The 21,139-nt window shown below is 45.1% G+C and overlaps 1 protein-coding gene across 1 annotated transcript; it reads left to right on the forward strand.

The window, feature by feature from the left end:
* Positions 1 to 12,667: 12,667 nt before the first annotated feature.
* On the forward strand, positions 12,668 to 17,168 carry LOC102456045 (olfactory receptor 2G3-like). Its single transcript, XM_006124353.3, has 3 exons — positions 12,668 to 13,556; positions 14,413 to 14,436; positions 17,065 to 17,168. Exons 1-3 carry the CDS (start codon positions 12,668 to 12,670, stop codon positions 17,166 to 17,168), a joined length of 1,017 nt encoding a protein of 338 aa, XP_006124415.3.
* The last annotated feature ends 3,971 nt before the right edge of the window (positions 17,169 to 21,139 follow it).

Here is a 21,139-nt window from a genome sequence, read left to right on the forward strand (position 1 = left end):
GGTCTGTCCAAGATGCTACAGGGTTGCAGTCTGCTCTAGACACAATCTTCCCTCCTCAAGCTCCTGCTATGCCCTGCGTGCCTTTTTATATGAATCTGCTGAGCCTGATTGGCTGCTCCTCACAGCTCCTTGCTTATTGGCTGCTTTCCACACATCCTCCCTAAGGTGATATTAACTCCTCCCTGACCAGTGTGGTGCGAATGCCCCATTACAATTCCTCTCTGTCAGAAAGGGGAATTCTTTGCTAGAGCTTGCTACTAACACTCTCAACACTGTCTTTGGGGCAAAGCACAACTCCACTCAACCAGTGTACAACTGCTTTGTGCTCACCTAAAGAAGAAGAATGGTTAAGTGCTCTAAGGCACTTAGCTTGGGCTAAGAGGCAGCTGGGTTTAATTCTTGGCTGTGTTGTGGACTCCCTGTACAACCTTGGAAAAATCCTTTGGCCTCAGTGCATCAGTAACACATCTGTGAAATGAGGCTCATAGCACTGCCCTCCCTCACAGAAGTGTTGTAAATGTTGTGAGATGCTCAGATAGTATGGCAACAGAAGTTCCGTGTGTACCAAGGATAAATAGCCTTGCACTAGGTGTGACGTAGTGTTGGTACCTTGCTGGTTGCTATGCTGGTGCTGTGGGTGACCCCCACTGGCTGCGTCGGTAGCACGGCCCAGCAGGACAGGGGATGAGTCACTAGGCAAGGGTCTCCCAACCTGTCTGACCAGTTGCCTCCCAGGGAGAGAAACAAAGGAAGGAGGGGAGGCCAGCCCCTGGCTGGGGGGGCAAGGCTGGAAGAGAGTTTTTAGTTTCTGTCTGGTATCATGGAGGAAGCAGCCTAAGCAATGGGCTGGGATTTAGGGGCCCAGTCTCCCCCATCTCAAGGGGGGCTGAGGCATCCTAGGCCTGCCCTGTAACCGGATTACATCTTTGCTGTGCTGTATCCTGGAGAAGCAATAAACTCCCTCTATTCTACTGGCTGGTCTGTTCGTGCCACTACGGGGGTGCAGGAGGCGGGGGAACTCCAACGCGCCACCACGCTAGGGCTAAAAGTGGGGAAGCCATCTTGTTTTTTACCCATCTTATTGTCCCAGGTTTTCTCCTCACCATCTTCAAGTAACTAAGCAGTAAATTGCCATGCTGTTTTTTTTTTCTTTTCAGAAATCTCAAAGAAGCTCTTATTTTCCCTAAGTCCTACCAAATAAAGTGTTTTTCAGGAAGCTTGCTATTTGCTAAACTTGTTACTCTTCTGACGGTTAGGCTGAAATGTTTCAAAAAGGTTGGATCTTCATGTAGCTCTGCTAAAATTCTTAGCTTCTAAGTATGCTTGATAGATTTTCAGCTGCTATACTTTCTTTTGATTCCCCCTGTCCCTTAAACTAATGGTTAGTTACATCCCAAAGATTGTCCAGGCTGTATTACAAGTTTCAGATATCAGTCACTTACAGTTAAAAAAGGGGGGAGGGTAAACTTTGTGCTATAGAAAGTGTCTGTCTTTTATTTTCCCATAGTTCTGAAGTGCCTGAAAAGATTCTGCTGAAATCAAACTTTAAAACAAGTTACACCTTCCACCAGGGAAAATTTCAGCCACAAAGATGAATGCTGCAGAAAGTAATAAAAACAGGACAATATAATGGAAGCAAGTACTACCTCCTAGATCATGGCCTCATGGGAACACTACAATAATGTATATAAAGTGAGTCACATGGTTCTGTTATACTGACCATGCCAAATAACTAATATATTAGTTATTTAAAACTGCAAGTAATAGTGTGTCTCACTAACAGATTCTTATTAAGAAAAACAGGTGCTTGTGACTCCATGGCACTTCCCGTTAAATGTATCCAAACACGAGTTACAATGTAATTCCAAAGGTATTTATGTTCCTGCTCTTTCTTGTATGTCAAAGTTGAAGAGCGGGTCCACTTTCCTGTTTTTAACTAGCTTGTATGTGGTACGATTTCCTTTCTTAATGAAGCCTCAGGACTCTGAGTTTCTAATTTAGGGATGGAATGAAATGAGTTACACTGTGACTTTCAGTCATTGGAGAACTCATCTAATGTGTATTCACACCTACTTATGAATACTCTGGTTCCTTAACAATGCCCATCGCAGCTAATTTGCAACTACAAAGTGTAAACATTGACTTCTAAAGTTTTTTTAATAGAGCCCTATGAAACTTAATTATCTATTATTGGCACTTGTTTTCTAAAGGTGATTAGTTTGAAGAAGTTAAGCTTTGTAAGAGCAAGGTCTCTAGTGGCAATAGGATAAACAATTTCTTATTTCAAAGTGGGATAAAAGGGACTCCCATGGGTCATGTAGCTCATCCCTCCTTTCCTAGCACACAATTTCCTTTTCCATTAAAACTTCTCTTATTTAAACATCTACTAGAATGATCTCTCTAGTTCAGGTCCAACTTAAACGTCAAGTTTACCTTAGGAATGGATGAACCAGCTCATAAACCCTAAACTGGATCAGAACCTCTTCAAACTTTGAAAACCTTTCCCCACTCCTTCCCTCCAGTGGGCCTCTTGCTTTCACTGAAATCCACCTGATAGCAAATCTTCTGATCTCTGAGGGTATGTCTACACTACCACCCTAGTTCGAACTAGGGTGGTTAATGTAGTCAATCGAAGTTGCAAATGAAACCTGGAATTTAAATATCCCGGGCTTCATTTGCATCTTGCCGGGTGCCGCCATTTTTAAATCCCCGGTAGTTCGGACTCCGTGCCCGCGGCTACAAGCGGCACGGAGTAGGTAGTTCGAATTAGTTCGAGGAGTACCAGTAGTTCGAATTAGAAAGCCTAATTCGAACTACCTACTCTGTGCCACGTGTAGCCGCGGGCACGGAGTCCGAACTACTGGGGATTTAAAAATGGCGGCACCTGGCAAGATGCAAATGAAGCCCAGGATATTTAAATCCCGGGCTTCATTTGCAACTTCAATTGACTACATTAATCACCCTAGTTCGAACTAGGGTGGTAGTGTAGACATACCATGAGCTAGTAGGTGTCCTCAGATTCTTGAGTCCCAAGGTCTCCATGAGGTTTAAGGATAATGCAACCTGGATTCTGAGACTAATTTACCCTGGCTCAGGTGAAAGTACTTGAGCTAGATTAATTCCTTCCTCACCTCCATTGACTTCAACAGGATCACACCAGGAATAAATTTGGTGGAGTTTGATTCTCCTCTCAGTGTTAACACCCACTTTGCACAGGTGTAAATGACTACTATATGGACACTCATACTCCAAGGTCTTGACCAGAAAATAGCAGAGGGCAGAACAGGTGAGGCTGGTGGTCCTCAAAGAAATATTGAAGAGGAGAAAGTAGGTAGGATTGAGTGGCAGGGTGGCCATAGAAGTATTTTGATATTCGGAAGGGGAATCAGTAAGGTAACCAGGAAAGGGAAGGATTGGGAAAGAGAAGGACAAAGTGAAAAATGTGAAGTGAAGAAGGGAGAACATAAGAATGAATGGCCATGTTGGGTCAGACCAAAGGTCCACGTAGTATCTTATCTTCCAAAAGTAGTCATCCATTCCTTGCTTCAGGCAAACTGAAGCTAGGGACACCATCTTTGCCCATCTTGGTTAATAGCCATAGATGGACCTATCTTCCATGAATTTATCTAGTTCTTTTTTTAACCCTGTTATAGTCTTGGCCTTCACAAAATCCTCTGGCAGGGTGTTCCACCGGCTGACATTGTGAGAACACACACAAAAATTGGTGTTTTTCCAAACCTGAGGTTTGACGCTCACCATCATTCATTTGTATTGAAGACTACCCTTATTATTTATATTGGTAAGGTTTTGGACAATAGTTTATCACAGATAAGTATACATTCCCTATGGATATCAAAAGCCACATAGCTTGAGCCTTCCACCTCACTCACTAATGTAAGGATGGGGAGTACAGCTAGAGTTTTGGAGGCAGCTTATTGCTCATTTAGGGACTAATCTAAAGCTCTTTGAAGAAAATAGGGGTGTTTCCTTTGACTTTAATGAATCTTGTAGCAGGGCCCATGTTGGCACCATAATGCAGTCATGCCAATAAAAACTTCTACTGTACCCCCACATGCTGTACAAAATCAATGCAAGCACCTTTTAGTTTAAGGTATTCTCATAGTTTATAAAAAATAAAAGTCAGAGATGTTAATAAATGACATGAGGCATGAGTGTTATAGATTATTATGAACACATCCATAAAAGGTGTTTGATAATCAAACCACTGTCATTACAAGGAGTCCAGCTGTACAGAGCACGTAGAGGAAAATTTAGAAAAAACTCAAATAATCTAAAGTCTTTCTTTTAGACATACAAATACTCACAGCATCAATATGTGATACTCGGACCTTCAAGGGGTAGAAGCAAGTATCCTCCCACCTCCCGCAAGAAATCTCCCGGGCTTTGTCTTCACTGCAAGTTCTTCTGGCAGAAAATATGCTAATGAGGCACTCATTAGCATAAGTTGTAACATCATGAGTATATTTTCTGCTGTTTCTATTTGTGCAAGGGATTTTTGTGCAAAAAGAAGCAGTATGGCCTTTTTTTGTGCAAAAACCCTGTTTTGCGCAAGATCCTTATGCCTGTCCCGGAGAGGCATAAAGATCTTGCACAAAACAGGGTTTTTGTGCAAAAAAACCCCCGTCCACACTGCTTCTTTTTGCACAAAAACCCCTTGCGCAAAAAGAAATGGTAGAAAATATGCTAATGATGTCATGACTTATGCTAATGACTCCCTCATTAGCATATTTCCTGCTGGAAGAACTCACAGTGAAGACATAGCCCCACTGTTAGACAGGATGGGTCAAGGATAGCTGACCTTCACAGGTTTGTCACAGGTTCAACACTAAAGCGTATCTGTCCTGGGCGCATTGGCCAGGGTAATTTTGAGAAGAAATTTACCTCAGAAGAGAACGTGGAAAGCATTTCTCTGGCATGCTGTTGTGTTCGTTTGACTTTGTCAAGTTTGAAACTACTCTGGGTTCCAGAAAGTTTGTAGCTCCTTGAGAGGTTGGAGGTAGTTCTGTAGGCAGAGTGTAGATGAGATGCATGATAATGCAATTGTTCACAGTGAGAGATTGTGTCACTGAATGCTCCACAACCCTATGTGCCTTAAGGGGAGTAACGGTAGTTCGAACTAGGAAGCCTAGTTCGAACTACCTAGTTCATGCCCTGTGTAGCCGCGCTGCACGGGGTTCGAACGAGCGGGGTTTTAAAAATGGCGGCGCCCCGCTTATGCAAATGAAGCCCGGGAAATTCAAATCCCGAGCTTCATTTGCAAGTGCGGTATGCCTACATTACCCCGCTAGTTCGAACTAGCGGGGTAGTGTAGACATACCCTGTGTGATTAGTAGACTAGATCAGCAACTCTTACTCCAGGAACCTACTTGTTACACTGCAGTCACACTCTGGTCTCCACCAGCTTTGGTTACTACAGTAAACTTCCGATAATCCGGCACCTTTAGGACCCACGGGGTGCCGGATTATCAGATTTGCTGGACTATCGGAAGGGGAGGCTATGAGGAGTCTGGGGTGGGGGGTGCCACCCCAGACCACTCATAGCCCCCCCTTCTGATAGTCCGGCTCTGCCCCAGGCGTCCCTGATTCAGCCGCTGCTGAATCGGAGACGCCTGCAGCAGAGCAGCTGGAGTGCTGCCAGGTTGGTCTGGTAGCGCCGACCCTTGGCGTGGCGAGACCAACCCAGCAGCACCCCAGCTGCTCTTGGGGATGACTGGGGTAGAGCAGCTGGGGTGCTGCCGGGTTGGTCCCACAGCGCCACTCCTCGGCGCTACTGGACCAACCTGGCAGCACCCCAGCTGCTCTGCCCCAGGCATCCCCAAGTCAGCCGCTGCTGATACTGATCAGCGTCTGACTCCAGGAAGCTGGAGGCAGAGCTGCTCTGCCCCGGGCTTCCTGGAGTCAGCCGCTGGTCAGTTTCAAGAGCAGCTGAATCCAGATGCCTGGGGCAGAGCAGCTGGGGGGCTGCCGGGTTGGTCCAGTAGCCCCGAGGAGTGGCACTACTGGACCAACCCGACAGCACCCCAGCTGCTCTACCCCAGGTGTCCCCAAGTCAGCCGCTGCTGAAACTGATCAGCGGCTGACTCTAGGAAGCCCAGGGCAGAGCTGCTCTGCCTCGGGTTTCCTGGAGTCAGCTGCTGGTCAGTTTCAAGAGCAGCTGAATCCAGATGCCTGGGACAGAGCAGCTGGGGCACTGCCGGGTTGGTCTGGTAGCGCCAACCCTTGGCACTGTGAGACCAACCCGGCAGCACCCCAGCTGCTCTGTCCCAAGTGTCCCCAAGTAAGCCGCTGCTGAAACTGATCAGGGGCTGATTCCAGGAAGACCGGGGCAGAGCAGCTCTGCCTCGGGCTTTCTGGAATCAGCCGCTGGTCTGTTTCAGCAGCGGCTGAATCGGGGACACCTGGGGTGCTGCGGGGTTGGGTCCCACAGACCCGAGGAGCAGCGCTATGGGACCAACCCGGCAGTGCCCCAGTTGCTCTGCCCCCAGCTTCCCTGATTCAGCCACTGGTCAGTTTTAGCAGCGGCTGAATCGGGGAAGTTGGGGGCAGAGTAGCTCCAATGGTCCAGCTGCCCAGAGCATTTCCGGGTTCCTGATGGTGCCGGACCATCGGAGTTTTACTCTACCCATGTGACCCCAACGCATGCCCTGAAATGACCAGCCCTCTCCTGGATCACTCAGCGAAACAATGAACTTCTTTTGCTACTCTAAAGAGACAATAGCAAGCAGCTTGTCACATTAACTGGAGTTAACAATTGCTTCCATTCAAATACAGCACTGGACTGGTTTAAATTAAAATAAAATGAGATCATTAACAAAAGGGTATAGATTAAGTGATGCCAAGAAAAAGAAATAAAAGTAGAGATGGTTATAAACAAACACATGTGAAAATATCTAAAATTTAATCTAGCAAGGCACAGTCTTTGGTGAGATATTTTCTCTCACCAATGATAATAATTATTTGTTCAGCATGGATGACTGTCTGACTCTGGACCTCCCACTGAACTACAAGGTGTTGGTTTCTCTTGTCTTCCTCTATGAAAGAGAACTAGGGGTTCTTTGCTCCCTTTCTTATAATCCAGTGAATCACTGAAACGATCTTTTTGAAGGTCCTCCCTCCTACCCCACATATAAAATTCACTCAAATTGTGAGGAAGGAGACATGGAATCTGGCAGTGAAGGAAGTTTCATGCTGGTTTCTTTCCCTGCTGGTGTTTGTGTAATGAAAATTGGTCTGTTCCTGCCCCCTCTGATGCAAATGAATGGCCATTTGACATATGATTGCCAATTGACTATGATGACACCAGGCTGGAAGCCTTGGCTTGTCCTTTTTCTAGGAGAAACCTGTTTAGCGGTTTTCCAGACTTGTCTGATAAATACATTTTAGTTCCACATTTTCTTCATATTTTTATGGTCCCTTGCATGTTTAGTACATGCATCCCACACAAGAATATTAATGGCCAGTGTCTTATTAATTGGCTGATGACACCTTACATGTCACTTATCAGATATGACATTAATGAATTGGGATTCACTGAACTGGTTGGGTCAGCTGAAACTCACTACCAGATATTGGTGAGCCCCTTGTCCTCTCACACTGGGATGCTGATAGGGTCCCATCTACTATCTGTCACCAAACTTGGAGCTGTCAGTTCCAGAGCTGTATGATGCTTATTTGTCACACACCTTTCGCTGTGTCCCCCAGCCACTATTCCATTAGCCCCGCTTCAAATCCATGGTGATGCCAAATTGCAGAAACATGATAAGCTGGATTTAAGCTGTGAATAAAGCTAACTTGAAAATGAATATTTCTGAAGAACTCTGGTAGGCAAAAGGCATTAATCCTTAGCGATGAATGCACTGAAAATGTCCAACCTGAAAGTTTAGCTTTTTGAGGTATGGATAAAAAAGCATCTTTACTATTTTTTTAACATTACATATGCCTTTTCTTTACTTGCGCTGTAGCTTAATTATTATTAATGGAATCTTGTTCAAATTTTCACCAGCACCCAGAATTCAAGGTGGCATCAAAGAAGCTGAGAATGATAGGGGCACTAAGAAATTCACATGGAGATACTGAAATGACTGGGATTGTTTACCTTAAAAAGGAGACACATGTAATGGACATGATAATAAAATTATATTGAAAATGAATCATCTAGAGATTGTAGATCAGGAAGGTCTGTCCTCGCTGTCCAGAAACCCAGGAACAGGGGAAAATTCAGGGATGCCAAAAAGTGGTATATTCAAAACAGATAAAAGGATCTTTCTTCCCCAACCCACTGTGTAATTAGATTGAGGAACTCACTGCCACGGGCAGTCACTGAGGGTAAGAATTTGGCAAGGTTCAAAGAGGGACTGGATTTGTAGATGGATAACAAGACTATCTAGGGTTATAGGCAATGACAATTGTTGTAGAATCTGTACAAAGCCTCATGCTTCAGGTCTCAAACCAAACCCTAGTTAGCTGGGATTAGAATAATACCTTCATATGGGGGGGGGGGGGAGGCATTTTTTCCCAGCTCTGCCCACTGTGGGGTGTCTTATAACTTTGTCTGAAGCATCTGGTGCTGACCCAGTGTCAGAGCCAGGATAACGGATTAGAGGGATCACTAGCCTGATCCAGTGTGACAATTCCTATGGAAATCCAAAAGGGAAATTTCAATCATGTCAATCATGACTTGAGCAGGTGAAAATAGGGGACCTACTTCTCTGCTACTTTACATCTTGTAGAGCAGGGCTTCTCAACTTTGGAAGCCCCAAGGGCCACAATGATACTTATAGCACATGCCGAAGGCCGCAACCTAAGTGCTGTTGCATATGCATGCAAATATATATGCAAATAGCTTCTTTCAGAACTGACGGGCACAAATACAAAGATTAAGGCAAGACTACACAACATACCTTACACAACATGCCCATTAAAGTCAGTTCTGCTGATATTAATAAAATGCAATTATTTACCTGATTTCCACCCATATGACAGCACTTTTAATGAGCAATCAACAGTCCAGGCATTTAACTACTAAAATGCATCTCAACAGAAGACCATTATCTTGATTATTTTTTAGTTTTGGCTCCCACCCATAGGCTGCAAACAAACAGGCTGCGGGCCGCATGTGGCCCACGGGGCATGTGTTGAGTAGCCTTGTTGTAGGGTCAGATGCACCTCAGTAAAATGGTACTAACTCAGGTCAGTAGTATTTTACACCCACTTCACACTTTGTATAGAAGACTATACGATATTTCGAGGTGTGAAGCAGGCCTCAAATGCTTTAAAGAGAGTCCCCTATATGGACATGGGTCCGACCTATGTGTACTGGAAGAGTAGTTAGGGACTACCATCCAACAACAAATCTTCAGACACAGATCCAGGACACAAGCCATCATGTACTTTGCTTCTCTGATGGTACTCATGGATCGCCTAAAAGTTTTCTGGTTGGTGCTTTTTCTCTAACTGAACAGAACTTTTCATTTTATACATTCCTTACTGTTTATCACAACATGAAAAATAATTGTTTAGTCGCATCATACATCCCTGAGACAGAATATGTCCCAAAGGTCCCAGACACATGGTTAAATACCGCTTTCAGAGGGAAACCACAGGATCAAAGAAGAAACGATTCTTTTGTGTGCGGGTAAGTCATGTCATGTTAGATGTTGGTAAAAGCTAGAATTTCTCTCATTTACTGTATTATATGCCAATGATGACAGTATTTTGGGTTGTGCTCATGTTTAGTCCTGGACTTGTTCTTTGCCAGAGCTGCATGTATTGCCACAGAATACTTTATTTGAGGGACAGGAAAACAGCAATGCGCAAAGCAAACATCAGAAATGGTGCTCTGATGTATAAGTGAAGCCTGGTAAATATTTTCATGCTGCTTTCTTTCTACTGTCTCGCTATACAAAACCATGTATGGGCTGGGTTCTGCCACCCTTACTCACATCTAGTAATGTTGTCCCTGACTAGCCTGACTGGAAATCAATGTGGCCACTTGAGGACCATGTGAATAAGGTTTAAAAACATCTGACATTCTGAAGCCAAATTTAAACTTTGTAACTGAACTGATGTCAGGCAGTGACCTGGCTAACCAGAGAATACTAATCCTCCTGGCTATCAGCTGCTCTCATCTGATTTCTGTGTACAATGAGTCTCTGGTCTCAGTCCACTGCTGCATGAAGAAGTGCCCGCTCCACAAATGTCATCATACTCAGTACGAACTGGGTAACTAATGGGGGGTTGCCATTGACATCAATGGAAGTAGAATTAGACCTATAATGCTGAAATAGCTCCAATTCCACCTCAGATTAGATTATTCCCCCTTATGGAAGTGTAAATTCCTGGTAGCTATTTTAATTGCCCTTCTCACTGTACTTGAGAACCACATTTTTTCTATAGTCAGGCTGATATGTAAAAGCATTGGGAGGTGAAAATAGTACACTAACTGCCACCTAATGTAATATCTCCACAGTAATTCCTCTACAAAATATCTTACCCCCTTGATTGCTTTTGTTGTGAACTGGATAATGTATCACTTACAGCTGACTAAACTCATAAGGCTTCAGTTCTTATTTACAGTAACTTTGCAATCAAACTGAAATGTCAGGTCTTGAAAGCTGTTTATGTGAAAAAGAAAGAAAGTCTAGACTACAATGCTTTATTAGAAAAAGGTACGCAAGTTGCACTCTGCAATTTGTGTACCTTTTTCCGAAAGTTGTTTTGGAAGAGGCTTTTCCAAAATTTGGCCCGTCTACACTGGGCCAAATTTCAGAAAAACTTCCTTTTTAGGAAGAGCCCTTCTTCCTCATGGAAGGAGGAAGACAGGGCTTCTGAAAGAGGGCATCTGCTCTTCCTCCAAAAAAAGAGGAAGAGCAGATGCTTTCCCTGAACATGGCTGAGTTTTTCTGGGATATCTCTGGTATCCCAGAAAAACCTGTAGTCAAGAAATTAATTAATTACAGAATACAGCTGTTTTGCATGGGTTAACTTTAATTGATATTATCTCTTACGGAAATGTCCAAATGGACCTTATTAAGACAGGTTGGGATCTAAAATGTAGATCTGTCTTAGTAGAGGTCACATTATATGAAAAATACTCTCTAAAGAACATGCACACAAAACTGAAATAAAGAAACAATTTCTTAACTATGTAAGTGAAGAGCGAAACAGTAACAAACAGTGGGAACATATTGTGGTGGATGGATCTAACCTATTTGTAGTAAAAAAGGACATTTAAAAAATAGTGATAAAAGGTTTAACTCAAGGGTGGGGAACCTCTTTTGGGTCAGGAGCTGCTGACCCACAGAAAAATCAGTCAGGGTCTGGGGGCTGTGAGGAGGCATCAGGGGGCGGCTGGAGTGAGAGCACAGGCTCCCCTATGCTGGGAGAGGTCCTCAGCCTCAGAGGTCAGATCTAGGCAACCCAGGGACCGCATCCGGCTCCTGGGCCTTAGGTTTCCCCACCCCTGGTTTAACTTAAAGAAACCCAAGCATGTTGAAGTCTGGAAACACACAAGTAGGGCACCCTAACACTCTTAACTCTGCTCTGTAGGCTCAACATGGGGATGGTGAGAGTGGTGGGGATAAAACCTAGATGTTGCTTTTTAAAACTGCTCATTTAGCATTGGACTTCAAACATTAAAAGACATTAATCAGATATTTATTCCATGTTGTCACTATAAGGCAATTGGGTGCCCTAACTGCATCTCCAGACCTTTGCATGTTTGGATTCAAGATTAACCTTAACTCTGAATTTTGTGGATTTATAATGGCTGCTTTTGGGATAAGTATACATCTCTCTAATATACCTTACCCTAAATGTACTGATATGTGTGGTCAATTATAACTTCTTGTTGTAGCTTTCTCTTTTGTCTGGGAATTAAGAAGCATGCCCCCTAGATTGATCTAGGGAGGCTAATGAGGGTGACCGGAATTGCAAATTAAGTCCGGGATTTAAATATCCTGCGCTTGATTTGCATGTTCCCGGCCGGTCACCATTTTAGAAATTGATTAGCCCTAAGTAACTGCCCGTGTCTACACACGGCAGTGAAATGGGATTCCGATTTAAAGCCCCTAATTCGAATTAGCTGGTAAATTCAAGGAATACCAGCTAATTTGAGTTAGGACTTTAAATCGGAATCCCGTTTCACTGCCGCGTGTAGATGTGGACAGTTACTTCGGGCTAGTCAATTTCTAAAATGGCGACCGGCCGGGAACATGCAAATCAAGCGCGGGATATTTAAATCCCGGGCTTGATTTGCAATTCCGATTGCCCTCATTAGCCTCCTTAGATCGACCTAGGGGGCTAGTGTAGATGTACCCTTAGTTCGTTATATGCTGCCCTTTCTTAGACTGTAAGCTCTAGGGTCCTGGGACTATGTCTCTCATACATTTACATTCTGTACCCTCTAGCTAATGTATTCATAAAATAACCATAGTTCAGAGTGGCCAGATCCTCAGCTGATGTACATTTTGTAGCTTCATTGAATTCAATGGAGCACATGCCAGTTTGCACCAGCAGACCCTTCTGCCCCCCAAACCTGGCAGTTTCCTTAGAAAGGTAAAGTGGTGTTCACAGACTGTTCTCATTGTTGGCACATGATTTTTCAAATCCTTTTCCTTGGCAGATTTTTTAGAAAGCCACTGTGTAAATGGGAAATCAAACACTCATCACGGAATTTGTTTTCCTGGGCTTTTCAAACCACCCCAACCTTCAGATTTTATTCTTCCTGGTCTTCTTGGTCATCTACACAATAACCCTCTTGGGGAACATGCTGATCTTAACTCTGGTAAGGAATGATCCAACTCTTCACACGCCCATGTATTTTTTTCTTAGTAATCTGTCCTTTTTAGATATATGCTACATATCCACCACAGTGCCAGTCATGCTGGTAAACTTCTTCCAGCACAGGAAAACCATCTCGTACTCTGGGTGCATGGCACAACTGTTTTTCCTCATTACCTGTGCTGGCACAGAGTGTGTGCTGTTGGCTGTCATGGCTTATGACCGATATGTGGCTATCTGCAAGCCCTTGAGCTATTCAAGCATTATGAACACAAGGCTTTGTGTGCAGCTGGCAGGGTTTGCATGGCTGTGTGGCTTGGTGAATTCTCTAGTGCACACTCTCCTGACATCAGCCATCGTCATGTACAAGTCCAATCAACTCAGCCACTTCTTTTGTGATGTCCCGTTGCTGCTGAAGCTCTCTTGCTCAGACACGTTTGTCAATGAAGCGGTGCTTCATTTGGCTAGTGCCTTGATTGGACTGAGCCCTTGTCTGTTCACTGTGGTCTCCTATGGCTACATCATCAGCGCCATCCTGAAGATCCGTTCGGCCAAGGGCAGATTCAAGGCTTTCTCTACCTGCACCTCACATCTGATTGTGGTTATCATATTCTATGCCACCTCCAATTTCAATTATAATCGGCCCAGCTCAGGCTACTCTCTGGACATAGATACTTTGGTTTCGTCATTGTACTGCATTGTGACCCCGATGTTAAACCCGGTTATCTATAGTCTAAGGAATAAAGAAGTGAAGGGTGCATTTTAAAAAATGGTCATAAAGTATTTTGCTTCAGTGGCCCAGAGCAGAGGCGGGGTAGGGACACAGCAATGACATGAGCAAAGAAGAAAGGTAGTCCCGGTGTAAACGTCTCAGAGCATCATAATCAGGGATTGCTGAACTTCATGGAACTGAAGGGTTTGCTGCTTCTTGAACCAAAGTAGGGGCAGGGTCAACCATCAGACAGATTTGAGTTTACTACTAATTCTTATTACCACTGGTGCGCTTGACTGAGATCAGAACCCAGGGTGTTTGCACAGCGGAGAGCACAGAGTGAGATGCGGTTGCCATCTCAAAGAGTTTACCACCTAAGGCCGCCCTCCTACAATGGTATTGAGCTCCTCCATCTCCTAATGGAGTCAGTGAGAGTTTCAAGAGAACATCTCTTCTTCTCGATTGAATGTAAAGGGAGGGAATTAAGCTTGTGAACTTGGTCAAATCTGCCTAGGTGCATGTGGGGATAAATGAAGAGGAGGTGGCAGCAGCAGGCTCCGGGTCTGGGAAATCTGGCTGCTCTCCTGGAGGCTGGATGACTTGGTTTAAGAAGGGCAATGTGATTCCCTTGCTCTCCCGCCACACAGGTGCCCAATAGCCTACTGCTTGTACAATGAACTGAGTGTGGGTGGACAAGGTGTGCCCATCCTGCAGATGGGTGGAGGCGTTTGGCTGAAATGGGAAAGTAAGAGCTTGCTGTGTTCTTAAACCATAGCTTACAGCAGCAAACACCGATTCTGCTTCACAGATGCTGGATAATACAACTAACTCATTTCAGGAAGACCAGAGCCCACTGGTTCTGCACTGTGACCGGGACTGGCGACTGGACTGTGCCGCAGAAGCTCGCAAGCTGGTGTCAGCAGGTGTCAGCAGCCAGAGCCGTCCCATCCTTAGGACAGTTTGGGGCCTGTGCTTTTGGAGACCCCACAGGGAGGCCTGGTGCCAGCAGCAGGGGTTGGTAATGCCCCAGATTGCATCCCGCAAGGTCGGAAGTTTGGGGGAAGGGGTGCAATGGGATGGGAGGAGATAGAGCAGGGGCAGGAAGAGGCTGGGAGGAGCAGGATAGGAAGAGGTAGGGCATGGCCTGGGACAGAAAAGGGTCCTGGGCCCTGCACCCCCCAAGAGATAGCTCTGTCACCAGCTGTGGCAGAATTGCTCTGATGCAGAGGGATCCTTGGGCAGTCAGGATAATGACTTCTGGGCCACCTTCCCTCCCTCCTGCCAATGCAAGACATGGGTTTTGCCTCACTGATTCCATGCTGCCAAACTGGCCCCTTGAATCAGCTGTTGTAAGCTGCTCTTTCTTGAAGGGCTATTGCTGCTCCAACCGTTGCAAAGAAGGCCTCTCAGGCTATGTCTAGACTACGGGGGTTTTCCAGGATACCGAAGGTATCCTGAAAAGACTCTGCCGCATCCATGGAATGTGTCTGCTCTTCCGCTTTTTTTTGCCCACGAGGAAGAAGGGCTCTTCCAAAAGAGGAGGCTTTTCCAAAATTTGGCCCAGTGTAGACAGGCCACATTTCAGAAAAGCCTCTTCCGAAAAAACTATCGGAAAAAGGTATGCAAATTGCAGAGCGCAATTTGGATACCTTTTTCCGATAAAACCCTGTAATGTAGACATTGCCTCATCTAACTACTGCTCTTATGCTTCTAAAAAGCACATGGAACATGGATCCATGTAAAGTCAAAAGGGGGACAATGTGTAGTAAGTTTGATTCGAAATGAAATTGTTTTGTCTTATATGATAAATTTGAAATTGTTTGAATGTAAGTTTACACATTTCTGTTTTATAGCGATTTAGTAAAGTTGGAGATTGCTCTGTATTGTTCTGCCTTAATAGAACTGTTCTGTTCTGTTAGAAGTTTGTTGTTTTAATAGAATTGTTCTGTCCCATTAGCGGTTAGAAGTTTGCCTTAGAAATCTGTTGTGTGTGTGAATGAGCCACGTGGGGAATGAGAGTAAATAAAAGGAAAGATGCCAGTAAATTATGAAGGAGAGAGTGAAGAAGCAAGACACCAGCGACATTATCACAAGACCCTGATGGCTAGACGAGGTTGCAGATTGATGACCACAGAGTGCAAAAGGCATCCACCCTAAATAAAAAATAAGGTGATGGAGTATAGCTGTGACAACAACGTGCTGCTGATGAAAGAAAACTGAAAAAGCAACCTGTTTGTAATTAATAATCCTAGCAGGACACAGCAAAGTCCACAGGCGTACATAAAGATCTGTTAGTACAAAAGATGGATGAAAACTGAGGCTTATCCTGCAAGAATGGAGCATCAGATCATGACCAACAGAGCCCAGCTCCCCACTAGATTGACTCAATCAACAAGAAGGACTGGTAATTATAAATCCAGCTACAGGACTCATGTGTGTGCATGTGCATCTGTATATGGATGTACACATATGCTGACTTTAATATTTGTTTAGCATTTTAAATAAACGCAGCGTACTGCCTTGTCTCCTAAAAATATTCCAGGTGCTTTAGAAGCATAACACTGCCCTGCCCAGATCTCTGCTTGGGGAAACAGATGCCAAGGGAGTATCAGTGCAATTCAGGCATCCACTCAGAGGCCACATAAGGACTCTTTCCCCCTTTACCTTAAAACAATCTCTGTTTGGGATTCAAAGACCAAACCTTTTGATGTCACAACCTGCCAAGGGTGGACAATGTGAGGCAAGTGCTCAAATTAACAGTGCATTTGCCAATGCAAGTAAAATGGCCCCTCATTTCCCAAACAACATCAATGTAATTAATTGCTTCCACCAAAATTCATAACAAGCTGACCCTGCCTTTCTGGCCCTCATCTCACCCTGTTCGTTAGTTTGTGGCTCAATCTGCTTGCCTTGTGTTCCCTCTCCCATGGCTCTCTGCAGGGCTAGCTGTTTCACTAGGTAGCATCCAGGGATGGGAAGGAAGTCTCCCTTATGCCCAAATGCTCACACAGAGCCAGCGAAGCAGGGGTTATTCCTTTGAGTAGAAGGCACTGGGATCTGAAACAGTGGCTCAGCTACCGATATTGGGGAGCTGCTTGTGAAAGGGGGGGAATCCAGGAATTCCTAGGATTTTCCAAGCAGAGTCTTGTCAAGAGTCTGTGCTCAGGCTGTCCCCAACACCTCTCGCCACATGATGTGCCACACTCAGAGGAACTAAATGTAAGCACATGGGGCTAGGTTTGTATTGACGCTATGGCCTGTGTGACACTGCCAAAGTGCTATAAAAGAGTACATGAGTCATGGCCCCTTACAGTGGCATTATGTGCTTGGGGAGACCTTGTTGCCTACATCCATGACACGCTGCATGTGGCTTGGGGAAAGGAAGCCGCTCTTTTCCCTCTCAGTGTTGATCTTTTGCCTGGGTACTAGTGTTCCTGGCAGCTTCTGGCTTTGGTGTAGCCTCAACAGGCCAGGCTGGACAGCTACAATTGTCAACTTCAGTTTCTCACTCGGTACAGTAGAGCTGAGTGATTTAATTTTTCTTTTGGTAGTAAATGTAGTGCTTGTGAAAGAGCCCAGATCGACTGCCCTAGAGATAAAATGGTGTGGAAACCCCAAGCTGGAAGACGAGAAAAAGGTTGAAGTTAGGGGCTGAGTTCCCTTTCCACTTACCATGACAAGGAGATGGAACTTGTACAGAACACAGCTCCCCACCCATTCCCAAGAGGCATCTTGCTTTGCTTGTGTGGAAAGCTGAGTCCTGCTCTATGGAAGAGCCTTCCAGACTTCTGCCCTGCTCAGTGACATCCTATCTATTCTCTAAGCTCATCAAGAAATCTGGCTTTTAGCTCTTGCCCATGCAATTGCACACTCTCTTTCTCTGCTATATGGAGTACACAAGGCCTACATAGCATGTCATTTCTCAACCATGCATCTGGACATAGATCTTTTCATCTGCTGCCAATTGGGCTCCATTGTGTTTCCATAACAAAATAAAAACATCAGGATGATAAATGCTGCAGTCTAGAAAATAAGTGAGTTTAGGCAGTTGTTAACACATTTCGAGTTCACAAGAGCTGGAGGTGGAATACTAGAAGTGGACCAATTTACACATGATCCATCATCCGCCACAAGTACCCAAATGTGTAATTTTAGACTGTTTTGGGTTTTGTCACAACCATGGTTGATGTTCTCCTCTTGGACGCTCACCAGGCTGTTGTGTTATGGCTGATGCATCTCTGCCCACTGAGTCTGAGCCACATCCAGGCCTGTTCCTGGCTCACTCTTAGGCTGCGTTTAGACTGGCATGATTTTCTGCAAATGCTTTTAACGGGAAAGTTTTTCTGTTAAAAGCATTTGCGGAAAAGAGCATCTAGATGCACTTTTTGTGGAAAAGCGTCCGTGCCAATCTAGACATGGTTTTGCGCAAGAAAGCCCCGATCGCAATTTTCACCATCGGGGCTTTTTTGCGCAAAACAGTTTTTAGCTGTCTACACTGGCCCTCTTGCGCAAATACATTTGCTCCAGAGGGCTTTTTCCCCGAACAGGAGCAGCATCGTATTTGCGCAAGAACACTGACAATCTTACATTAGATCGTCAGTGTTCTTGCGCAAATTCAAGTGGCCAGTGTAGACAGCTAGCAAGTTTTTCCGCAAAAGCACCTGCTTTTGTGGAAAAACTTGCCAGTCTAGATGCAGCCTTAGGGTATAGCCTGTGTGTTCAATACCCTTTATTGGAAGTGGGAGTCTGCCATCTGGGGGTGTGTCTAGACTACAGGGTTTTGTCGACAAAAGTGGACTTTTGTTGACAAAACTATACCTGCGTCCACACTGCCTTTGAGTTATGTCGACATAATGTAGACAAAACTCAGCAGTTTTGTCGACGTATGTAAACCTCATTCTACGAGGAATAACGCCTTTTGTTGACAGAGTTCTGTCGATAGAAGGCATTATTGCATCTACATTGTCCTTTGCGTCCACACTGTTATGTCGACAAAGTGGCTTGCTTTGTCGACAGAACTGGATGTAGTCTAGACGCTCTTTGTCGACAGAAGCTTTGTCGACAGTATCTGTCGACAAAACTTCTGTCAACAAAACCCTGTAGTCTAGACATACCCTAGATCCCAAGACTAGTGCTGACCAATGTTCCCTCTAATCTTTCCCATCTATGTGTGGATTTTTTTCTAGCCATGTGCGGAATACATTTTTACATGCACTGAAGCACGTGCGAATGTGCACCACCAAGAAAAACAAAAAGCCTAGTGGTGGGTGCTCTGCTAATCAGCAGCTTGGCATAGGAATCTCTCCTGACGGGCTGCACAATTGCCCAGCTTACAGGAAACACTGGCCCCCCTGCATTCACTGGCAGCAGAGGGGGAAGCAGAGCAACGCGGCCTCAGCTCGCTCCGCTCCTCTGGTCTCGTCGCTTCGCTTCCCACCGGTGAGAACCGGACAGCCCCTCCCCATGCCCAAGTGACATGGCTTGAGGTGCAAAGTGAACTGGAGCTATGTTGCTCTGCTGCTGCGGGTGAATGTGGGGAGGCCAAGCCCCTGCTGCTGGTGCCACTAGTCTTCCCTCAGCTGCTGGCCAGCCCCTCAACCCACCTGCCTACAGTGTTCAGGGACACGTGCCCATCCCCATGTCGCCCCTGTCCTTAGGCAATTTAATCTAGTACTTAACCACCCAGTTAAGAAGTTTTTCCTAATGTCCAACTTAAACCTCACTTGCTGCAATTTAAGCCCATTGCTTCTTGTTCTATCCTCAGAAGTTAAGAACAATTGTTCTCCCTCCTCTTTGCAACACCCTTTTAGGTCCCTTAAAACTGTTTATCATGGCTCCTCTCAGTCTTCTCCTTTCCAAACTAAACAAACCCAATTCTTCCCATCTTCCTTGATAGGCCATGTCTTCTAGGCCTCTTTTGTTGCTCTTCGCTGGATTTTCTCCCATTTGTCCACATCCTTCCTGAAACGAGACAGGACTATCCCAAAGGGGAGTATGGAGCTTGGGATACCCTACTGCCCCCCCTGGCTCTGCTCCACCCCCACCCTGCCCCAATCTCCCCTCTCCCCACCAGGCCATGGCCCTACTTCAACCCCACCCTACCTCTTCATGCTCCTGTTCTGCCCTTCCCTCTCCCCACTCCACTCCTTCCCCCAAAACCCATCTCCTGGATAACACTAGGAGCCAGCAGAGTGGGCTGGGGCCAGATCACTCTGCTTCCCAGTGCTACTGGTGAGTGGAGGGCTGGAATCCTGCTGCCAGCACCAAGCCCCTCACTAATCCTGCAGGCTGCCCTTGGCCCCACACTTCTGTGTCTCCTTGATGCACATAAAGCATAGGGCTCAGGGTGGTTGTCCCAAACCAGCTTATGGACGGGATGGCTTTCCTCAGAACTGGCCACAACATCACCACATTCCAGTTAAGGCCTAATCAGCAGGAAGTAGAGCAGAAGAATTCTTCTTGTGTCTTGTTCACAGTACTGTTCATACATCCCAGAACTATATTTGATTTTTTTTTTTTTTTTTTTTTTTTTTTTTTTTGCAACAGCATTACATTATTGGCTCATATTTAGTTTGTCGTCCACTCTGCACCTTAGAGCCCTTTCTGCAGTGTCCTTCCTAGGCAGTCATTTCCCATTGGGTATGTGTGTGAAACTGATTGTTCCTTCCTAAGTGGAGTACTTTGCACTTGTCCTTGTTGAATTTCATCCTATTTACCTCAGACCATTTCTCCAGATTGTCCAGTTTCCATGAGGAGTAACAGTAGTTAGAATTAGGATCTTTAATTCAAACTACCTAGTCCGTGCTGCATGTAGCCGCAGGCACGGAATTTGGACTAAGGGGGATTTAAAAATGGCGGCGCCTGGGAACATGCAAATGAAGCCCAGGATATTTAAATCCCGGGCTTCATTTGCAACTCCACTTGCCCTCATTACTCTATCTAGTTCAAACTAACGAGCTAGTGTAGCTGTACCCCCAGTGTTTTCCATGCAACACCACCAATTAAATATTATCACCATATCTCAAGTGGGGAAACTGATTAAGTCGAATGAGGTTTGGTGACTTGTGCGAAGGTCACTTAAAAAGACTGCAGCATAGAGGTAGTGCACCTGGATCTCTCAATTTCTATTCAAATTCTTTAATCCCCAAGCCATTAAAATATGTGGTGGTGAGTGCTAAGAAGCTCTTTTCCGCCAGACAGTATAGTATAGTATACTGTCTAGTGGAAAAGAGCTTCTTAGCACTCACCACCACATATTTTGATGGCTTGGGGATTAAAGAATTTGAATAGCAATTGAGGGTATAGACAATCCAAGAGGTCCTTTCACCTTTTGCGTCCAGAGATGGAGGGCAAGAATTGAACTTTCTTTCTAAACGTTTTCAATCCTGTGTACACTTATGTCTGAGTTTAAGTCTCTGCTCAAAAGTAGTCCTGTTAACTTTGGTGCAATCAGGTGTGTGTGTATGTGTGTGTGTGAGTGTGTGTGTGTAAAGCTAAGTACATGACTAAATCTATGTCTACACTGCACTGTTCTTCTGGAAAAAGCTATGCAAATTGTGAACCACAATTTGTGTAGCTTTTTCCACTTCTTTTTTCAGAAGAGGCTTTTCCAAGATTTGGCCTGTC

This window comes from Pelodiscus sinensis, chromosome 1, assembly GCF_052426305.1.
Source record: "Pelodiscus sinensis isolate ZL-2025 chromosome 1, ASM5242630v1, whole genome shotgun sequence".
Classification (NCBI taxonomy): Eukaryota; Metazoa; Chordata; order Testudines; family Trionychidae; genus Pelodiscus; species Pelodiscus sinensis.